Here is a 23,354-nt window from a genome sequence, read left to right on the forward strand (position 1 = left end):
GGAAGTCTGACCTCAGGCTCTGCTCCCTGGATCTCACAGAAAACCAGAGACAATCTTGGGACCATCCTGGTTTGGCTTTTCTTAGAGCAAATTGCTAAGGAGCTTAATAAGATCCCTGTGCTGTGGCCCCCAGCAGATGTAGCCCAGTCCCCTGGAGTTTACAGCCCTGTGGATAACCTCACCATCTGAGGCTTCTATACAGGCCCACCCCTGGGTCAGTGTACAATATTTTAGGGTTTAAATATGTTAACTAAGCTGAACTGTGGGAGCTGGCGGGAACGCGAGGAGCTAGACTCAGAACTCAGGAGACTGGTCGATAAAGCAGCACAAGCACGATGACGCGTGTATCTGGGGTGACACGTCAAGCCTTCTCAGGCCAGAGGCTATGAAGAGAAGCTGGTTCCACACACGTCTTAGGCCAGGCACACACAGGCCCTTGGCACCATTACCATAAATAGACAACTGAACGCTCACTACGTATCAGGTGCTAACATGCAGCGACAGCTGCCAACCCCCACAAGGAGGGGCAGGTCACCTGCCCAAAACCACCCCAGGGCAGGTAGGGCTGGATCTCAACGCACAGCCCTAACCCATGCCATTTCTCCCAACCAACTGGGAACACAAGGATCGGTTAGAGATAAGTGATATGAGTCAGTATTTACTTTGTCTTCTCCTTCATTCATTTCAGCCTGAGCTCCTCCAGGCCTCACATCTCTGTCTGGCTCCTCCTTAGCTTTGTGTTTAGGTGTCCTGTCACAGAAAAAAACACACAGTCAGCTAAGGGAGCCCATCACCGTTTCAAGAAGCCACAGTGAGGGTTTACACGGTTCCCTCCCCCAAGTTAGAGAGCATGGATGATTTTTCTCATCTGAAGGGTGATTTTTCTCATCTGAAGGGTAAGTTTTCATTGCAAGAAACCCAAGAGGGCTTTGGTACTTCAGAACTTATGATCTCAGAAGTGCCACCAACACTTCATGTGTTGCTGAGACACGCCACAGTTTAAAAACAAGAGACAAAAGGGCTCCCCTGATCCCTGATAACCTGATGGGAATCCTGCCTGTGGAAGATTCCTGTGCAGGTTTGCTAGTGGGCTGAGGTGACATCTGAGAAGTCTTCCCCTCCTTCCACCAGGGCCCAGGCACTTGGTTCAGGAGTTCTGCCCACCCCAGACTCAGGCCCAGTCAATACCTGCTTCAGTCCATTGCATGTCAGAGGCTGCTTTTCACTGCCGCCCTCACACACTGCCACTGCTGAGCGCACGCCCCAGCTGGACTAGTCCTAGGGCTGAAGCGGGTCTGCCTGGCCAAGATCAGTCAATGGCCACTGAGCCGCAAACATATAAGCTCAAAAAGTGCCTACTGTCCTGAGCCGCTGAGCTCTGGGGCAATTTGTCACATAGCATCTTCACAGCTACAGGCAAGAGACAGAGCTGCTCAACGCTCTTTAACCACCACCTAACAAACTGCTTCCTGTATGAACAGCAGTAAGGACAGACCACTAAGGACAGGCCAGCGGTCAAGGTCAGGTAAATCTCAGTTGACCTCAGCCTACACTGTGGTTGCCTGACCTTCCAAGAACAGAAGTTACCCACACATTACACGTATGACCTTAATGCCCTGTCCAATCCATAATTTTTACGAGAACACTTACTTTTGGAAGTAAATTTCACAAAGTACAAAAGGCATGTTAACTGTACTTACGGTTCTTTGGTCTGACTTCTGAGTCTCTTTTCTTCCTAAGTGGATGGGACGGGGAGGCAAAAAAAAAAAAAAAAGACTAGTTAATTTCCCCCCGTTTGATTCTAATATTTCTATTAAAGAGCTTTATGGAAATAAAATACCTAAACTGATCCTATAGTCTAGCTGGTAAGAAGGAGTCTCTTCTATTCAGATAGCACATTTTTTTTGGTGGGGTAGGTAGGCAAGAAGTTAAAGAACTCTTAGATTCTGCTGTTTAAGATGGATTTGCGGGCAAAATTACTGTCACTTGTCAGGATTAAGTGTTGACAATCTCCTTGATAACTTTATCAAATGAGAATCTAAATAAAGGAATGAAGTAGTATGACCAATCGGAATAAGAGCTCCATTTCAAACATGGACAACAAATCATTTTGAGTCTGAATTTAGAGAGCTAAATGCACCTCTCCAAAATTCAGCCTCAGGAACCCCTCACACTTTGTGAGGAGATCAAAGGTTGGTGATGTAAACAGAAAAAACACATGGCAGACTCTGCTACTGCAAGAGGGGATCCCAGGAATCTGGCCATAGACAAGGGATTTCAATCAGCCCTAAATCCTTCTTTGGAGGATTTGAGCCAGTCTACTGGAACCACTTGTTCTCAAACGATTTAACCATGTCCCAACTGTAACTGCTGCTAACTTTAACTAGGATCAGGGTAGGGAAGTGATCAATTAAAGGCTAGCTTCAAGTACCAAATAGTTCAAGAATTATCATGCATCTTGGTTGATTCCCCATTAGGACAAAATAACAGACACCCATTTTTTAACAGGCTCTCAAGGGCACACACTACCCATGGGAGTTGCTAAGAAAATTCTCATCAGTGTGGTCATAAAACTTTTGGGGATCTGAGACTGTTCCACCACCTGGGACCGACCAATGTCAGCCTTTTACCGTATGGGGCAGCGCTCATGGTAAAGCTCCCACTTTCAGATCCCCAATTCCTTCTTCTACCCGCCCAAGCTCCTGGGGTGGGATTCAGTGGTACATTTGTATTTCACAGAACCTTAAGCCCACCCTGATTTTACAAAGGAGCCACAAGTCTGGGGAAAGAACTGGTCTGATCTCAGTTAAGAATGCAGCTTTAACCCTGGATGATGCTATAGCACTTTAGCACCTGTGTGTCTGAAAGTGAGATCTCCACCAAGACCTCATGAGCAACCAAGATGCGCAGGAGAGGGGAGAGGCTTAAGCTGTGTGACTAACTGATCAAGCAGCAGAGGTCCAGGTGACTTCTAGGCCTATCAGTGGTTTACTGCCACCAGAACCACATAAACACACCTTCCACATAGAGAAGCAGCAGAAAGAGGAGTTTGAAGAGCATTTTTGCTAAAGTCAAGGTCATTGTGATCATTAGTGAAAGTCATTCTGTTCCTACATGCTCTCCACGCCCTGATCCCTCTGCCTAGAACCAATGGGGACTCTGATTCAGGTGGAAGTGACAAGCACGGAGGTGACCAGGCTTTACTTTATCATCTCTTCCTTCTTCTTCCATGTGTGTTCCTGGTCTTACTCTTCCTGGTTCTTCTGCAGGGAGCAGCCCAGCAACTCTATCAAGCAAGATAACACACCCTAAGGATGACTTTCAGAGACTCCTCCCCTGGAAGCAGCTTTCAAAAGGGCTTCCTTCCTCCCCCCGACCACCAAAAGCCAATCTTCATCTCAGTAGCCCTGAAAAGTACATATTACGTTAACATTTAATATTCAATACAACCTTTAGATCTACTTCTGGTAACTGCCAGTTGCCCCCCACCCCAATTCACTCTTTGCAAGAGAATTCAACCTGGATCACAAGGTTAATCTGGCTGCAAACTCAGCGTCCTTAAGCTATCTATGATCACCCTGGCAACTCGCTAGTTCTTCCTTTTAAAACATTTCAGAAAAGTAATTTCAGTAGTCGAGATTACAAATTACACAGAACAAAAAGGTATAAACTCTTACCGTTCTCTGGATGTAACTCGACGTCTCTTTTCCTCCTATGTGGACAGAAGGGACGAGAAGAATATTTATTTCAAAAGAGGATCAAAACCAAAAGCACGAATCAAAGTGTTAAGTAAATACATTTGATATGGTTAAATACAGGCTTCCCAGGTGTTGCTAGTGGTAAAGAACTTGCCTGCCAATGCAGGAGACAAGAGATATGGGTTCGATCCCTGGGTCAGGAAAATCTCCTGCAGGAGGGCATGGCAACCTACTCCAGTATTCTTGCCTGGAGAATTCCATGGACAGAGGAGCCTGGAGGGCTACGGTCCAGAGGGTCACAAAGAGTCGGACACATTTGAAGCAACTTAGCAAGCATGCATGCATGGTTATAAACAGGGGTTGGGGGTAATCTGGGTTTGGGGAAGATGTGGGCAACTGTCACTCTGGTGTTGAGGTCCCATCAGCCTCAAAACAAAGGAGAGGCCCAGGAGTTGACCCAGCACACGTCCGCACAACTAGAGGTTGTCTAGTGATGCTACATGAAGTCAAAGATCCACCTCATGTCAGGGATTTGTTAATGTTAGCAAAAAAAATCAACCCAGTAATTTGGGATTCCCATCAGGAAGTGATGATGACAACCTAAACTGGACACCAGCTCTTCGATGAACAGCCAGGACACTGCTTCCCTAAGTTCACAAGACTTGCCATTTCTAGGATATCTGCAGTTATGTATTTAAACAGGATAAAAATATTGTGGTGACGAAGCAGATATCTTGTTTGAGGTGGAGATTACAAGAATCCACACACACATACATCTGGCTATGCATGCAGAGTGAACAAAGTCTGTAGATTATACCAATGTCCATTCCCTGGTTTTACGGTTGTATTATAGTTGAGATGTTACCACTGGAGAAAGTTGGGTAAATTACACAGAACCCCTCCATAATATATTATATGGAATTAGTCTGTGTGTGTGTGTATTATATATAAAATTCTGACTGCAAATTGCTTTCAGACTTGAGCTACAACATCAACACTTCCCTGCGTCTGCAGCCTATTGGCCCATCATGCATATTTTGGACCTGCCAGTCTGACATTGTGTGAATCAGCTGCTTAAAGTAAATCTCATATATACAGATATCATTGACTCTATTTCTCTGAAGAACCCTAATACAGGTTATATATTAATATAATACAGTACTATGTATAGACATACAATCCAAAACAATATATTAGAGACTGAGAAATGCTCGCCTCTAGAAGGACAGACAGGAGGGAGGGGTGGGAGAGGGATGGACAGAAGGGTGGGAGTACCACTCCTTTGTACCCAATAGCTGTTTGTACTGTTTTATCAAGTGTAGGTAATACTTGTTTAAAAAAAAAACACATAGTAAGATCGCAAAACTTTAAACTGGGGGACTTCCCTGGTGGTCCAGCAGTAAAGAATCCGCCTTTTAACGCAGGGTTCAATCCTTGGTCAGGAAACTAAGATCCTATACACCGTGAAGCAACTAAGCCCGCGGGCCACAACTAAGACCCAATGCAGCCAAATAAACAAATAAATTAAAAAAAAAAAAAGACACTTTAAACTGGCTGAAGTATAAGGTTTTGACCTTATTTGACTTATTCAACCAATACCATCTGATATCACTGGTTTGGTGCACTAGGACTCTAGCATGTTGGAATAAACCCTATTCCTACAGGGGTTCATCCTCGAAGTTCACAAGGCCTCACACACACCACCAGTGAAACAGCTTCCTACTTGGGAAAGAACGCCCTGGTTAATTTCTTTAAAAGCAAAAAGAAAAGGCTATGTAAGCCCTCCAAGATGTTAGAAGGGGGAAAAAAACAACTCAAACTGGTACATGTGTTTGTGTTTTTTTTTTAAAGTCTTATCAATATTACAAGAGCCAGCTTGCCCATGACATGTTCTCCTAGGGGGCAAGGGACTTGGCCACACGGCTTAGACAAGACGTTTCCCCATCTCGGTTTCCCACCGTGAGTGGGTACTCTGGCTAAACCTAACTATAGACACCTGAATAAGGGTCATGAACAGTCGCATATAATTCTCAAGAATAAGACAGAAGAATGAGCGTGTCTTATCAAGTCTACCTCAGCGATACCGGGCTCAATGCTTCTCACCTAGGGCAATTTTGCCCCTCTGAGACCTCTGGGAGAAACCGAAAGTGATTTTGGTTGTCACAAATGGGAGACAGAAGGAATGTTACTGGCATCTAGCGAGTAGGGGTCGTGACCTTGCTAAACACTCTACGATGTACAGGACTGACCCCTACAGCAAAGGTTTATTTGCCCCCAAAAGTCAAAGCCTTGGCTGAGACATCCAGCCTTAGAACAAACCACAGATATTCATCTTCAGCAGGTAACAGGCATTTACTACCCACCCGAAAGCCTACAGACTTTCCAAATTACACAGCCAATCCTGTGGCAGAACTGAAATAGACAGCATGTGGCCAGCTGGTATTACCTAGATTTGCCCCTTAAGCCACATGGGACAGCGCCAGAGGCATTGTCTTTCCCAGAGGCCTTTGGCAAGCCACCAGTTTTCCAACCTAAAAAGTCTAAGCAGCATTATTACAATGCACATAATAACATGACAATTCTGCTCTTATTGAAAAATTAGATGTGGGAAAGGAGCTTATCTGATGTCAGAAGCAAATGCTTTAAACACACCACCTCTGCTGGTCTGAACATCTCATCTTGCCAGGTGGAGAGGCAGGAAAGTAGACAGGAGAGAGCAGACTCAAGCTATGGGCCTGCTAAGCCCTCGGGTCTCATCATGATACACTTTGCACTGCCCGGGGTCCAGGGATACGTTCTAACACCTTCTCAGTCACTTCTGGTCCATAGACAGACCAAGCGTAAATTCACAGTTAACGGAAAACGTACCAAAATAAGGCAGAGTTAAGAAACTTAAACGCGAGCCCCACCTGGTCTTTTTCTTCATCAACAGAATCGTCTGACTTCACTTTTTCAGGTTCTTCCTCAGGTTTTCGTTTGGCAGGGCTGTCACACACAGTAAAGCCAACTGTTAGCTCAGCCCAACCCTAGACCTCCAGTGGGCATGAAGCAACTTACTGATACATTCCTCCCTCTGTATGGGAAGATTCAGGGCATGGACTCCCCCTTCCCTCCAAGGAGACGCCCTCATTGTCAGGATGTTAAAGTTCAACATATCTTCAAATGACAGGTTTAGAATACTACCATTTTGCAAACCTTATAAAATCATGGATCTAGACTTTGATCAACAGCTGCTATCATCACCAAAAAGACGTGACATGCTTCTGATGGACAGCCCCAGTTTGTTAATGAAGTTTCAGAAAATAAAACTGGAATCTGAACAAGCCTCTAGACCTAGCTACCAGTTTTTAGAAAACCAGAGACAAGTGAACACATTAACCACCACTAATGATGGTGATCCGGAAGCTAAAACAAAACCAAGTTTCTTTAAATAAATGGCAAGAAAATAAGGAATCTTAAAAGGATTAAGGAAGAAGTCAACCAAACTCTGTTAACATACGCGGAAGTATGAACACTGCTGTATACCTGGTAGTCAGGAGCTATTATACTTTATGAGGCATGAAATTATAGTTCTGTTTTGTCTTCTTAAAAAGACTGTTTCCTAAATGTTAGCAACTATAGCAAAACATGAATTAAAACTTGTCAGAGGAAGACCCTGTCATCTAGAAATACAGTATTTATAGATAAGATGACATGTCTGACTTGTTTCAAAGTAACCCAAGTGGGGGGTGTGGTATGTATGGAGGTGTAATTCATTTGGAATAGATCATTGGAGCACATGGGGCTGAGGATGAAACGATCACCAGGAGCTGTTAACTGCTGTCACTGGGCCATATACAAGGGGTTCATTTTACTACTCTTGGTGATTTTGTGTATGCATATTTGAAGCTTCCCAGAAAGACTAAGGGCAGGAGTAGAAGGGGGCGAGAGAATGAGATAGTTGGAGGGCATCACCAACTCGACTGTCATGAGTTTGAATACACTCTGGGAGACAGTGAAGAACAGGGAAGCCTGCTGTGTAGCACTCCATGGGGTCACAAAGAGTCGGACAGGACTTAGCAACTGAACAACGTTAACAGGAAAAATGGATGAGGTCTTCAGAAATGCTGTTCATGAGTGTCTGATAGCAAAATACCAAAGTGAAACCCAGGCAATGTGGAAGTCAGAATCACTAAATTACATCCTACTAATTCTATACGTGGTTTACCAAAAACAGTTGGCCCCTAAAAAAGGGGCTTGTCCATTCATTATATACTGACCCCCGTGTGAAATGAGATGTGATGGTGGTCTGCCTGGTAGTCTTCCTTGTAATCCTGGGGCTAGAAGAGACTTCAGCTGTTTAAAGAAAAAGAAACAAAAAAGTCACTAAGAATAAAAAAGTTCACAGCAAAGGTACAGTTCTTCAGAATTACCAGGCTGCTGCAGAGACCAGCTTCTGAGGATTAAGAATCCTCCTCTTCTTATTTTCAGCAACCACCATCTTGATAAAACTCACCAAATTAGCACCTGCCAGTTTGCTGAACCATTTTAACACAACCTCTTATATGACGGGCCCAACCCTGACACAGACAAGGAAACAGAACCTTTGCTTCCATCATCAGAAGGTGAAGTGGTCAAGAGCCTGACCTGAGCTCAAGTCCCATGCTCTTATTCTTTTAAAAATTTCAGAAGAGTTACTCTGACTACAAACGGGGAAGGAGTCTAAGAATAAATGTTTAGCTTAAACAGGCATATAACTTAGTTCTAAGTATCAGTAGATCCTGTTACTTTATACCTCAAATTCAATGATGTTTGGAGATCTAATGCTCTCAAACTTGGTCAAAGACAAAAATTTCTAGTCTACATCGAAGCTAGTTAGAAGTATACACAAGGGGGAATTCCCTGGCGGTCCAGTGGTTAAGACTGGGCACTTGCACTGCCATGGGCCCAGGTATGATCCCTGGTCAGGGAACTATGATCCCACAAGCCGAGTAGCGCGGCCAAAAATATATACATATATGGATACACAGGAGAAGGCAATGGCACCCCACTCCAGTACTCTTGTCTGGAAAATCCCATGGATGGAGGAGCCTGGTAGGCTTCAGTCCATGGAGTCGCTGAGAGTTGGACACGACTGAGCAACTTCACTTTCACTTTTTACTTGCATGCATTGGAGAAGGAAATGGCAACCCACTCCAGTGTTCTTGCCTGGAGAATCCCAGGGACGGGGGAGCCTGGTGGGCTGCCATCTATGGGGTCACACAGAGTCGGACACGACTGACGTGACCTAGCAGCAGATGGATACACAAGAAAGAAGTGATGCCCAGGGGAGCGGGTGGGATGAACCTATGGCGCCAAGTCTAATTGTCCTCCCCTTTGGTGATACCATACTCCAATAAGGTCAAATGAGTCGAATGCTCTTACACTTTGTTTCTCCATCAGACTTGCTTCTCCTGGGCGTGTAAAGTCTGGAGACAGGTTTGGGGGGCTTGCCTTTCTCTGCCATTACCACTCTGCAATCCTCACCACTTGTCTGGCTCCCGTTCTCTAGACATCCATTCGCTTCCCGACTGAAAGCATGAGCTCCGTTCTCCAAGGACAAATCTTTATTTAAAAGGGATTTGACTTTAGCCAGGTAGCCCTCCTACAGCAGGAAAGGATAATTTGAGTAGCAGTGAATGTAAACAAGTGGCAATGAGAGAATAATAAGGAAACACATGTGTTCCCTTTGTATAACTATCAGGTGACATGGGGAGTTGGGATTATTCAGCCTCCCTGGTCACAGACCAGTTACCCGGGAGGCCAAGTCTTCCAGACGCCAGGACCCTGAAGACTTACCTCAGATAATTCTTCTTTATGCAATTTGGTTTCCAAATCACATAACTGATTCTTTATTTCTGTCCGCAGAAATTCGTGCAAGAGATTCAGTTTCTCCTTCACACATTCCTAAGGGAAGGATATATGTTTAGAAGTCCCCACACTCTGAAACAACGCACTAAGGCACACTTACACTGCCTGGCCACGTAACAATGACTGAAAGGCAGGCAACGCTGAGTCAAGACATGTTCGTGATAGTTCCATTAAGATCATATTACTTATTATTTTTATTTTTTTAAGAGGGACTTCCCTAGTGGTCCAGTGGCTAAGACTCCACACTCCCAATGCAGGGGACCCAAGTTCGATCCCTGGCCAGGGAACTAGATTTCATGTGCCACAGCTAAGACCTGGTGCAGCCAAATAAATATTTAAAAAAAAAAAAAAGATCATATCACACCATCTACAGGGTGGTGAAAAATGGGAAGATTAGGAAGTGAAACAGACACATAATGGTATAGTAGAACAAAACTGATTCTGAAAAAAACAGTATGACCAGGGCAAGTTATAACCTAGACTTGCTGATAGGGAACCTAGATTGGGAAACTTGATGAGTTACCAAAAGCTAACTGATAACAGCCTATTAATATAGCACATTAGACAAAAACATCCAAGTTATCCTTAAGAGTTTAAGGAAAAGAGAGCCAATTCCACTTTGAGCTACATAGTCTATCAGACAGTCACATCTGATAATAGATTTTGTTAAGGTGGAGATGACCTTACCTTTTCTGTCAAACTATCTCTTTCCAAATCTTTGAGCCTGGGGGAAGAAAAAAGGGAAGAAAGAAAACGCTTGTTAAGCAACACTGTTCATCTATAATACCACAGTTTAAAGAACTTTGGAAATAACTTCAACACGGATATTAGAAAATACAATGGTTCCCCCTGCTCAATGTGTAGAATGCCCCACTGCAAGTGCCTACATACACATTAAGAAGTCATTTGCAATCTAAGTGAGGTTCCCTTTTTGGGGGGTGTTTTTCTGATAGTGGAAAGGGATAATACAGGCACTCTATGACAATGTTATTTTAAAGACACTGGCGGTCCAGTGGTTAAGAGCCTGCACTCCCAATGCAGGGGGCACAGGTTTGACCCCTGGTCGGGAACTAAGATCCAACATGTTGAACAGTGCAGTCAAAAATTAAGATTTAAAAAAAAAAAAAGGCACTGGGAAAGTGGAAGCATAGTTGGGGTCCTTCCCAAGTTAAGTGACCAACAGGTGGTCTTCCTCCAGTTGAACCTGACCAAGAGTCCATAGAAGGGCATACAGAGGTTAGAAAGAGTGAACCAGGGCAACAGGAGGCTGCGGAAACAGTCAGCTAACACCCCCAAAGGCCAGGATGGGGACAGTGGGAGTGGCAGCACTCTGATGAGTAGGAAATGGAAGTCGGGGTCACCTGGGGCAGCACAGGGTGCCCCACACACAAGGAAGAGAGAGGAAGTCAGAGAAGCTGGCTGGCGCCTCACCCAAGAGCTCATCCTTGTGAACGTTTCTACCTAGTCATTCAGGTGTGCAGAACTGTCATGAGTTTCGCTGGAAAAATCATGGTCTGACTTGATTACTAAGATGAATGTCTTGCCTCTTTTCGGGGGAAGGGAGCAAAGAGAATAAAGGAACAAGAAGCAAAAGACACAGAGGAAATGGAGAGGCTGTTGTTCCTGGCTTGGGCAGTGTTCCTGTGGGCAGCGGAGTGAGAACAGGTCCAACCAGCTAAGCCAGCGTCCGTCAGCAGAGGGGGGTTGCCCTGGGCAGGGAAGGACTGGGCCTCCACCATGTGTGGGTCCTCCCTTTGGGCACCCAGGCAAGGTACTCGGTTACCACCAACCTAAAGGGCAGGAATAGAGCTCTCCCAGACTGACCTTCGAAGAGGGAGGGCAGATGTAAGCAGCACAGACAGGAATGTGAGTGACAGGCTCTGCTGGACTAGTGACAGACAGTGGCTACTCCGAGTGGGTGGGGATCCTGCTTCTAGCTGCAAACATCATCTGTGGGTGCCTCCTCTGCGCCAGACCCTGTTTCAGGCAACAAGCTGAGTGCTGAGATGTACGCACTGCCAGGCAGGGGCTTCCTGGCTGGCGCTGGATGCTCAGCAGAGGTCTGGCTATAGAAGAGACTGAGCAGGGGCTTCCTGGTGGGCCAGCAGCTAAGACAATCATGCTTCCACTGCAGGGGGCATGGGTTTGATCCCTGGCCAGAGAACTGAGAACCCACAATGCCACGGAGCACAGCCAAAAAAAAAAAAAGATAGCAGCCTACCGACAGAGTGGTTAATATGCTGTGTATCACATGCGTTGTGTAATCTGGACTCAAGATTCAGAGTCAGGCTTTCCAGAAGCATGTGGAGTCCCTTCCAGGCAAAAGTCATTCTACCCCCAAAGCAACTCAGGTCCTGGGAGAGCCTTAGTTGAGGACGACTGCAGATCATGTTGCTCAGAGCCAGAGGCGCACACACTGCTGCCGGAGCACCACAGCCACCCACCTTCAGTCACTGTGCTCACAAAACCCTAGCAGGACACAGCTCCCACCTCAACCGGGTCACCTCAGGCATCAAGGACAACGCTCAGATGGAAGCCCATCAAGGGGCCCTTTGCCCAACGCTGACAACGCCTATATCTGGGCAGGAGACAGATCTGCAGGTCAGAATTTTTTAAATCTTTCCTATTGAAGTGGGATATTTAGCTTGGCAGGGAGAAACAGATCTTGGGGGTATCTCAAAAGTCTCGCCCTGTGAAGACTAGATTTAACCTGCTCAGCCCTGGAGTGGGAGGCAGGAGCCCAGGGCAGGCACTGAGGAGCCAGAGGTGGGGCAGGAGGAAGGCTGGTCAGTGTGCCTCCCCTGGTGCCCAGGCTATCACTGGAGAGTTTATCCCCATCCCAGTAAAACTGGTGACACTACCTCCCATCTAGGTTCACAGCCAGGAGGATGAGAAGCAGATATGAAGGACCGAGTAGTCACAGAAGATGGCAACATTACATACACATACACACACACACACACACACACACACACACACACATATATATATATATATATATATAACCTTAGCTACCTTCTGGTCCAAGATCCCATGACTCATTCCTAGCTGCTTCCATCAGAGCAGCTCTTGAAAGGCAAAAAAGATATACGTCGACCACTGTGAAGGCCAACAGAGTTTAAGTCTGAGGCTTCTGAAGAAAAAGGATATAAATGGCAACAGGAAGGAGGGACACAGAGAAGCTGAGAGCTCAGTGGGAACTAGGCAGAGGAGCTGCCACAGCAGGGCAAGAAACTCACACGAGTCAGGCCAACACAGGGGAAGAAAGGCAAATCCTGAGAGGAGCTGGGTGCCTGTCTCAAGGAGGTCAGCAATGTCAGGCTAAAATATCACAGATTTTCTCCATAGTTAACAAACCATTGGAAGAGTCATGGGGGAGATAAAACCCAAGAATCAGTCATGTTTTAGTGGGGGATAAACAAAGTCAAGATGGCAGAAATATACAATATGTATTAGTTTAAAAGAGATAAAGTGTTAAATCACCATAAGGTGTTAAATCACTCTAACATCCTAAATTGGGCTTCCCTGGTGGCTGGACGGTAAAGAATCTGCCTGCCAATGCAGGAGACCTGGGTTCGATCCCTGGTCAGGAAGATCCTCTGGAGGAGGGAATGACTAGCCACTCCAGTACTGTTGCCTGGAAAATCCGATGGATAGAGCCTGGCAGGCTACAGTGCATGGGATTACAGAGTCAGACATGACTGAGTGGCTAACTCTTGACATCCTAAATTAGAAACACTGATCTGTAATATGGTTTCACAGCAGGAGCTGAGAACATCCTGGAGAAGTTACAAAGCTCTGTTAATTGTGCCTTCCGTAACTGGCTGCATGGTGGGTGGTACCGGAGACAGTATTTGTGGAGGGAAGGATAACGGACCCTCTCCCCTAGTTCCCCAGAACCTGTGAATATGTTACCTTACATGGCAAAAGGGACTTTGCAGATGTGATTAAGAGTACAGCTCTTGAGATGGAGAGGGTATTCTGGATGACTCAGGTGGGTCTTATCAAATCATTTAAATCCTAGGAGCAGATAAAGTTCCCAGCTGCATTTCAAGTGATGTGACTACAGAATGGTCAAAAAGACGTGATGTGAGAACTCGCTTTGAGGGCTTAAAAGATGAAGGAAAGGGGCCACGAGCCAACAGATGACGTCGCCTCCAGGCACTGGGAATGGCTTTCACCCTACAGCCAGCAAAAGAAGAAGGACCTCAGTCCTACAACCACAAGGAACTGAATTCTGCTGACAACCTGAGAGAGTAAGAAACGGGTTCTCCCCTAGGGCCTCCAGGAAGGAAGGCAGCCTGCTGATGCTTTGATTTTAATCCAGTGAAACCCACACCACATTTCTGACCTACAGAATCAGAGGATAACAAATATGTTTTATTTAAGTTACTAAGACTGCAGTAGTTTGTTATGACAGCAGTTAAAAACTAATACAGTACCAGAAAGGCAGAACTTTTTGGTAGGGAAGAAGGGAGCAGACCACGAATTTTAGGAGTGAAAGACAGTCCAGTGAATCTACGTGGCTATTTAACAGCTAGAAATTAGAACTGGCTCTCCAAAGAGGCATCTCTGGCTGGTACTGTTAACTGCCGAAGGCAGAAACCCTAAGACTGGAGGAAAATAAGGGTCCGAGAATTGAAAAGAAATATGGGGGAGATCAGGACAGAAGCTCCCAGGTAGTAAACAGCATCACCAAAGTCAAGAATACAAAGAATTAAGGAGAGAAAACCATCTTAACTGAGGAATGGCTGGGCACCTGGCACAAAAGCTAAGCTAAGGTGGCAGCAAAAAGAACAGGTCCAGATGAGTATACAAGAAGCCAGGCAAATAGGAAAGTTGGAATGATAAGCAGGCATGGGCTGCTATATTAGTATCTGCCTTAGGATCAGGTTTGCAAGTTGGTAATTCATTAATAAGGTATGTTCCCCACCCCCCCACCCCCCATAATGGAAGTGAAACATACAGCTGCCATGTAATAAGCAGGGAAGCAGGTTTCTGTGCAGGTGTTGCTCTGCCACGTTTACCTCTTTCAGCTCAGTCTTCACAGTGCCCTAGTGTGGTGGGCACCTCTGTCCCATTTTAGAGATAAAGCATCAGGAAGTTAGGCTACTTGGTCATATACCTGGCAAGTGGCAGGCTGGGCTTTGAACCCCAGGAGTCTGCACGTTTAGAATCCTACTTCAGGGGAGAACTAGAGAAGTCAGTTATGCCTTCTGTACCTATTCAGGAGCCACAGACTAGTTAAGAACTTGAAGATCCACTCTAATCTAATCAGAGTGGTTAGCAGATAGGAAAGCTGTCATAATTACAAAGGCTGAGTCAGATTTGTGTGAGGAGGTGTCTAGTATTAGTATGTCAATTCAGGCTTCACTGAAGGTGAAAGTCTAGCAAGCAAGAATCTGAGTCTACTGGATTCTAAGCTGCAGATGCAACCAATGAGGCAAACATGCTTGGACGACAAGTGATCATCAACTCCAGACTGCAGAGGCAGCATGAGGGGTATACTGACAGAATTTAACCCCTTCTCATGGCAGGGAAAGGGGACTGTCTTTCTGAGCAGTCCTGGGAATGAATGGACAGTAGCCACCATGGGGAAGGAGTCAGGTGCAGTCTAGCCTCACACTGGTGGCTCTGCATGGTCTCAGGCCCTAAAAACCTAAAGGATAACCTGAATGGCTTGTAAGAAAAAGAAGGGCACAGGATGAGTCAGGCAAGTGGATGGCAGTCCTGGACTTCAAGTCATCACATGCGTATGGGGCAGGAAACCTCCCACTCCAACTTATATCCTAAGAGGATAAGTTTCAAACTTAGAGAAAAAAGACCAAATGGCAACAGAAAGACAAGTGGGAAGACTACTGCTTTTTCTATACAAAAGATGGTGGCTTGGAGAGTAAGAAAAATCAAGTGGAAAAATGTGGCTTGTCCTGAAAGGCCTGATTTTTAGAAGACTTAGGACATGTGCGTGCTAAGTTGCTTCAGTCGTGTCCGACTCTTTATGATCCCATCGACTGTAGCCCACCAGGGTTCTCTGTCCATGGGATTCTCCAGGCAGGAACACTGGAGTGGGTTGCCATTTCCTTCTCCAGGGGACCGTCCCAATCCAGGGATTGAATCCATGTCTCTTATGTCTCCTGCATTAGCAGGCAGATTCTTTACCACGAGCACCACCTGGGAAGCCCTGAACTTAGTTTTTACACTTAGTTACACTTTAAAAACTCAAACACTGGACTTGCCTGGTGGCGCAGTGGATAAGAATCTGCCTGCCAATGCAGGACACAGGCTCCATCCTTGGTCTGGGAAGATTCTACACGCTGCAGGGCAACTAAGCCCGTGCGCCACAACCACTAAACCTGTGCTGTAGAGCCTGAGTGCTGCAAATACTGAAGCCCACGCGCCTAGGGCCTGTACTTCGAAAGAAAAGCCACAATGAGGAGCCTGCGCACTACAACAAAGAGTAGCCCCTGCTTGCTGCAACTAGGGAAAGCCCACGCACAGCAACAAAGACCCGGTGCAGCCGTAAGTAAATGTACAAATACCTAAACATTAAGAACATTTTCTAGTATCATCATATAGGTAATGTAATGGTATGAGTCTTAAAAGAAGCTGCCATATAAACACAAGTTAGCGTAAGTGACAAGAATTCCTCAGTGAGGACTAGGCCTAAATTTTGTTCCTATTCTACTAGATTTAGTATAATCCATAACATGAGGTACCTAATTTTCATGAATCAAAAAGTTATATCTCCATTTACAAGGTGGTATAAGGGAACATTTTAAAGGGAATATTGAATGCCATGTTTACACCTGTATTTTAGAAGCTAAAATTCAAAATTTAAGAAAAGCTGTTGAGAGGGTCACATAAGGTGACAATGTCAATGGTCTGAGGCAGAAACCTAAGCCTACACTGGGCTTCCCTGGTGGTCCAGGGGTTAAGATTCCATGTTCCCAACGCAGGGGGCATGGGTTTGATCCCTGGTCAGGGATGGATCCCACATGCCATGAGGTGTAGTCAAAAAATAACCCAAAATGAAAAAAAAAAACAAAAACCTAAAACCAGACTCTATACCTAACAGTAGGCAATTCTAGTTCAAGGTAATATGGAACCTACGGTGAATGATGGATTGATGGATTGTAACACTCACCTAAGAACATTCAAATTCAGCCAAACAGAAGCCTTGCTCTGGCCCAATAAAAGCCCTCACAGAAGGGAAAGGTTTTGCCAAGAAGCAGATCTTAGCAGAAATCTTTGCTTCCTTACAGTTAATTCCTAGGGCAACCACTCTTGAGAACAGTTGAAGATTAAGTGAGATCATGTAAAGTGTTCTATACAATTAGAACTGAAAAAAAGCAAGTTAGATTAGTCAAGAATGCTGACACGGGGGACTTTATGTGCCAGGCATATTCTCATTTAATCCAATACCAGTTTAAAGCCCATGTTAACTGTCCAAGTCCACAGACGCGACTTGTTTATGAAATTTGCCCAAGGTCATGGATGGCTCAGTGGAGGTAGCACTCTCACCATCAAGGTAAAGAAGGCTGAGCCCAATATCCCCGTCCTGGGTCTAAAATGAAGTGAGGCACTTTCATAAATCCATTTCCACTTCAAGTCATGTTTTATCTTGGGGGAGATGTATAGGGATTATTTAGCGAGGGACATCACCCTCTAACTGTGGCTAAGAAGTGATCTGACACCTGGGAGGAGGATCCAAATACCCGCTATCACCTACTCTCCACCTTTCAAAAGCCCGAATCAGAACTGGTCTGGCACAACTTTAGGAAAGAAGCAAAGGGAAATAGGGAAATGGCAAAATCAGGTTCACAAATCTGGTTGGAAGCATTCAGGGCTGGTTCCCACATTGTTGTAAGTGAGGTTTGCAAGTTTCCAAGAGTGAAACTGATGCCCTTCACCAGCAAGAAGCCTAGGGTGCACACTGGGCTTGCCTGAAGATCCATGTGCACAGAGTAGCTGTAGCTGCATCCCCAGTATTAGCTGCTGCCCCCCTCACTCCCCTTCCCACACATGCACATACATACGCACACATACACAAGGAAACCAGCCAGTTCTCCCTAGCAAGGCTTCCTTGATGCCCACAGCTCAGATTTACTGGAAGAAACCACTCAGTTTTCACGCTGCCCAGCCCTATCCTATCACTGAAGGATAAGGGGTCCTTCCAGAATGCTACTACCCTAGCCATATGAGGTGATGGAGGGAGCCCCCCAAGGAAGACAGGGCTCGCAAACCTGAGCCGGCCGCGCCAGGGCCCCGACCGGCGGCGGCATCTGTCTCTGGAGGCTGCCATCGGGATGCTTGGCGTGGGACGCCGAGAGAATCCCCCCAAATACCCTCGGGGACCAGGCCAGCCCAACCCCCTCGAGTGGACCGGGCACCGGAAGTGGAGGCCGAAGTGCCCGGGCTGAGGGGTATCCCGAGGCCGCAGGCTGCCCACTTCCTGCGCGACCAGGCTGGCGGCAGGAGCTGGGCCCGAGGCTGCTCCGGGAAGGGGCTCTCCAAGGAAAACCCAAAGCTTGCTCTACTTTGAGGTCAGAAGAGACCCCAAGTTTCTAGTCACCAGGGAACTGGGGGGGGGGGGTGGGATTGGCCCATTTTGGCGCCAAACGGCCAGGGGCGCGCGCGACCGGAAGTGCCACCCTGCCCGCGCCAACTGCCGCCGCGCGCCGCGCCAGCCCACGCATGCGCGCCCGTCTGTCAGCGGCGGCCACGGGCTACCCCGAGGGGAAATGACCCCCACCCCCACCGCCGTGCCACCCACCCAGGTTCCAGGTTCCCCGCGACACCTACCGCCTGCGGACATCGTCAGGCAGTGAGAAGGCCCGGGAGGCCAGCGCAGGCACCCGCGCCGGGGCGGTTCGGGCAGGCATCTTGGAAGGTGCAGCAGAGGCGGCAGCAGCACAGGCAACCCTGGCTTTTCGCGCGGAAACCGACGGGGAGGGGCCGCGAGCGGAGGCGGCGCGTACCATCCCGGCCCAGGCGTGGGGGAAGTCGGGCCGTACCACACAGAGAGAGGATGTACCATGAGTGGGCGGAGGCAGTGGAACTGGCTCCGCACAGGGGTCGCGCATGCGCGACAGAGGAGAGCACCCCTGCGCGGAGCAGTGGATTTGTCCAAGCTCCTCCATTTGCTGCGAGCCTTGCCTGAGACATTCATTCATTCATTCTTTACCCGCATGCTAGGCATAGAACGAGGAACATCCCCAGGGCACTATACCCCGTGGGCTCTAAAGTTCAAGCACTCATTTCCAATCCCACCTACACTATATTTGCTCACTATAACTACCTAGGGCAGGCCACTTGGACCCAGCCTCAGTTTCCTCATCTGTGAAAAGGAACTAACAGAACTTAGTCCAGAAAGTATTGAGGACGCACGAAGGATCTCACAGTGTAGGGGGACCTGGGCCACTTCCACAGCCTATGTACTTAAAGAAGCATCAGAACTCGGGCAAGGATAGTCTCTTCAACACATGGTGCTGAGAAACCATATATCTACACGCCGAAGATACCCAGAATGCGAATATCTACCTGCAAAAGGATGAAATTGGAACCTTGCCTTACATTACATATAAAAGTTAACTCAAAAGATGGATTAAAGACCTAAACCTAAAACTGCGGCACTTCTAAAAGAAAGTGTGTGTGGTGGGGGAGGGGGCAGCTTCACAACATTGGGCTTGAAAATGACACCAAAACCACAGGTCACAAAAACTAAGATAGACAAATGGGACTATGTTAAAGTGAACTCATGAAAATTAAAGTGAACTCATGAAAAGCAAAGGAATCAAAGTGAAAAAGCAACCAATAGAATGAGAGAAAAATGTAGGCAACCCATGTATCTGATAAGGGCTTATCTAGAATATATAAAGAATTCCTACAACTCAAAGACAATTAGAAAACAGGGGACTTAAATAGAAAGTTTCATAAAGTAGATACAGATGGACAAAAAGCATATGAAAAGAGGTTCAATATGACCAGTCTGGGAAATGCAAATGAAAACCACAATGAGATCACCTCACATGCTTTAGGATGGCCAGTATCAAAACAAAAAGTATTGGTGAGAACATGGAAATTAGAACCCCCTTGCACTGTCAGTGGGGATTTAGAATACTGCAGCTGCTATAGAAAAGTGTGGAGGCTCCTCAAAAAACTAAAAATAGAATTATACAGGTGCACTGGGATGACCCAGAGGGATGGTATGGGGAGGGATGTGGGAGGGGGGTTCAGGATGGGGAACACGTGTACACCCATGGCAGATGCATGTTGATGTATGGCAAAACCAATACAATATTGTAAAGTAAAAAAAAATAATATAAAAAAAAGAATTATACGAACAGCAACCCCATTTCTAGATAAATATTCAAAAGAACAGGAAATACGATCTCAGAGATATTTGCACACCCATCTTCTTAGTGGCAGTATTCTCAATAGCCAAGAGGTGGAGGCAACCCAAAGGACAGGATAGATGAATGGATAAAGAAAATGTGGCATATACATTATGGATGTATTAAATGGATAATTCAGCCTTAAAAAAAAAAGCAATCCTGCCCTTTTACAACAGCCTGGGTGAAACTTGAGGTCATTATGCTAAGTGAAATAAACTAGTCACAAAAAGACACACTGTGTGATTCCACTTAGAGGTATCTGACTTAGTCATCTCATAAAGAAAGAACAGTGGTGGTTGACAGGGGCTGGGAGGAAGAGGAAAAGGAAAGTTGTTCAATAGGAATAGAGTTTCAGTTTCACAAGATGAAAGTCTGAGATCTGCTGCAGAACAATGTGCATATAGTTAGTAATGTACTGTATGCTTAAAAACAATTAAGATGATAAATGCTATGGTTTTTATCCCAATAAAGAAATAAATCATCAATAGGATAGGACTACATTTTTTTTAAAGTACTTTATCCGCCACAACGTAAGCATCAGAATGGAGTTCCAGGTTACAGTATACATTTACATTTTTGTATCATGCAATTTACAAGTGAACGTATTTGTAAACATGCACATAAACTAAGTTCCCCCAGCAACTGGTGGAGAGCTTCCAGAAGTGGACCTCAGACCCTCTGGTCGCCATGGGTTACCCACTGCAGGGCAGGATCCAGGAGAACTGAAATATTAGGAATAAAACTAATAGCTATTAATTGAATAGTTAATCAGCACTTCCATACTTACTGTACCAGGATCTTTAGGAGTTATTTAGTCCTTTACAGGCTTCCCTGGTGGCTCAGATGGTAAAGAATCCACCTGTAATGCAGGAGACCTGGGTTCGATCCCTGGGTCAGGAAGATCCCCTGGAGAAGGGAATGGCTACCCATTCCAGTATTCTTGCCTGGAGAATCCCATGGACAGAGAAGCCTGGTGGACTACAGTCCATGGGTCTCAATGAGTCAGACACAACTGAGTGATTAACACACACTCAGTCCTTAACCACCATAAAGGGAGGTTTCAAGACCCCTTCCCTCCCCCATTTCCCATGGCCTAGGAGATTCGTCACAAAGGAGACTGGCTTATCCAAGATCACAGGCTCAGTAAGCAGGAAGAACTATCAATCCAGGTGTCTTTAACTCCAAAGCCTGAATGTGTAGACCTGTCAAAAGCCAGCATCTGGGTCCCTAACCCAGCTTAGGAAAGGGGGCGCTCATGGGATGGGGTAGGGAGGGGAAAGAGATAAATGAGCAGACTTGCTGTTCAAGGGCCTCAGCTCACAGGAGAGCAGCTGCACTTATTGGAACCTCCCTCTCAGGTAGATTCTCTTTGTAATCCCTTTGCCAAGGGATAATTCGACCAATTATACATATGGGACAAGGGTTCAGAGACAAAGACTGGCCGAGGTTCCTGGTGGCTCAGATGGTAAAGAATCTGCCTGCAAGGCAAGAGAGCAGGGTTCAATCCCTGGGTTGGGAAGATCCTCTGGAGAAGGAAATGGCAACCCAATACAGTGTTCTTGCCTGGAAATCCCATGGACAGAGGAACCTGGTGGGCTGAAGTCCATGGGTTGCAAAGAGCTGGACACAGCTGAGCAACTAACACTTTCACTTTCACCCAGCAAGTTGGTGTCAAAGCTGCACCTTCAGCCCAGCTGATCTGTTCATGTTGCTCAGAAGCAACCAGCCAGGCACCATCTCTTAATTCCTCTCCTCCCCTCACCTGCTGGAGGTGAGAAATTTGTTGCTTCTTCCTCTGAAATACACACAGGACTTTCTGTGTAACCCAGACTGCCATCATCTCTCACTTGTACTATAATAGCAGCCCCTTCCCCAATCTCTCAGCCCACTGCATCCAGAGGGCATTTTCAAACACTTTTAATGCCCTTTTCTTTCCCTCTAGAATCTTACAGAACTTTCTACTGCCCTTGAAATAAAATGTAAGCATTTAACTACCTTTACAAGGCCCTGGAAAAGGAAATGTCAACCCACTCCAGTATTCTTGCCTGGGAAATCCCATGGACAGAGAAGCCTGGCGGGCTACAGTCCATGGGGTCACAAGAGTCAGACACGACTTTATGACTAAACCACCACTACCACCACAAGATCCTGCCATGATGCAACTCATTTCCAACCCCCTCGATGAGCCCCAGCTTCGCTGACCCACTTTCAGTCTTTCAAGCCCTCAAGTGCCAGTGCCCCAGGGCCTTTGCTTTCAATGTCAATGCTGCCCAGGCTACTCTTCTGGAAGCTCTACAGCTCAAAGGTTCCTGCTACCCACAGGATCCCCCGACCTGTCCACTCATCTGGAAACAGCCCGTCACCCCCACCTCTCTGTTCTATCTTCCTGTGGCTTCGTGGCACTTAGCACTGTCACTGACTCTTATTTCCATCTGTTGTAGTCTTTCTGTTCCACTAGAGTAGAGCAAAGGTTGACAACTTTACTATGACGAATCAGACAGTATTTTAGGTTCTGCAGGCCATATGTTCAGTCAACTCAGCGCTGCCTTTCTAGCATAGAAATAGCCATAGACAATACACAAATGAATAGCTATGCCTGTATCCCAATAAAACTTTATTTACATTAATTTCCAAAAACTTGCTGGGCCAGATTTAGCCCATGGGCCTTAGCAAGCCAACCCCTGCAAAAACCATGAGCTCCAGGACTTCCCTTGTGGTCCAGTGGTTAAGAATCCATCTGCCAATGCAGGGGACACCATTTTGATCCCTGGTCTGGGAAGATTCTAGTGCTGTGGGAAAACTAAGCCAGTGCACCACAACTATTGAAGGCTACATGCCCTAGAGCACACTGAGAGAATTCTTGAGCACTACAAGAGAATTCACTGCAACTAGAAGCCTGAGCACTGCAACTAGAGAGTACTCCTGGCTTGCTGCAGCTAGAGAAGGCCGACATGCAGCAATGAAGACCCAGAACAGCCCCAAAGAAATTGAATCAATTTTTTTTTTTAAGAAAAGACTGATCTCCAGAGGGCAAGGATATGGTGGTCTGCCTCATTCACAGCTGACTCTCCAAGGGCTCACTCAGTTGGAATCCAAATATCCTTTGAATACATAGGACATGGGGGCTACCACGTGGGAGGTACCTGATGCAAATGTTGGTAGGTATAGAGTGGTTTTCTCCCCTGCCCCCCCCCACAACACTATGATTTCCATTTCACAAACTCAGAAACTGTGGTCCAAATCAGATCATTTGCAAACCCAGGTTCTGTCTACAATCCCTGAAGCTGCTTCGCTCGACTCACCTGACCAGTGAAATGTTGGCCAAGGTCAGGGGAAAGGGCTACACATGGCTTCCAGAGTGACTGGCTGGGCT

General features: G+C 46.3%; 1 protein-coding gene across 13 annotated transcripts in view; it reads right to left on the bottom strand.

Moving 5' to 3' along the window:
- The window catches only part of DNMT1 (DNA methyltransferase 1), a 62,348-nt gene that overhangs the window by 32,869 nt on the left and 6,125 nt on the right, over window positions 1-23,354 (bottom strand). For 4 of the 13 annotated variants that reach the window (XM_086409215.1, XM_086409214.1, XM_086409217.1 and 1 more), the window contains exons 1-10: window positions 18,390-18,667; window positions 10,275-10,311; window positions 9,516-9,623; window positions 9,102-9,321; window positions 7,958-8,033; window positions 6,608-6,683; window positions 3,678-3,712; window positions 3,205-3,286; window positions 1,701-1,735; window positions 663-750 (exon numbers count right to left, since the gene is read on the bottom strand). In XM_086409215.1, the coding sequence (XP_086265341.1) occupies window positions 663-750; window positions 1,701-1,735; window positions 3,205-3,286; window positions 3,678-3,712; window positions 6,608-6,683; window positions 7,958-8,033; window positions 9,102-9,321; window positions 9,516-9,623; window positions 10,275-10,311; window positions 18,390-18,568 (936 nt within the window). In that variant the 5' untranslated portion in view covers window positions 18,569-18,667. Of the gene's footprint in view, window positions 1-662; window positions 751-1,700; window positions 1,736-3,204; window positions 3,287-3,677; window positions 3,713-6,607; window positions 6,684-7,957; window positions 8,034-9,101; window positions 9,322-9,515; window positions 9,624-10,274; window positions 10,312-17,830; window positions 18,302-18,389; window positions 18,668-20,768; window positions 20,841-23,354 lie in introns of those variants that run through there. The other 9 variants (XM_086409220.1, XM_086409219.1, XM_086409222.1 and 6 more) reach the window with 5 other exon arrangements.

The sequence above is a fragment of the Bos grunniens genome, chromosome 7, assembly GCF_055505025.1.
Source record: "Bos grunniens cultivar Pamir isolate PY7600 chromosome 7, Bosgru_T2T1.0, whole genome shotgun sequence".
In the NCBI taxonomy this organism is placed as follows: Eukaryota; Metazoa; Chordata; class Mammalia; order Artiodactyla; family Bovidae; genus Bos; species Bos grunniens.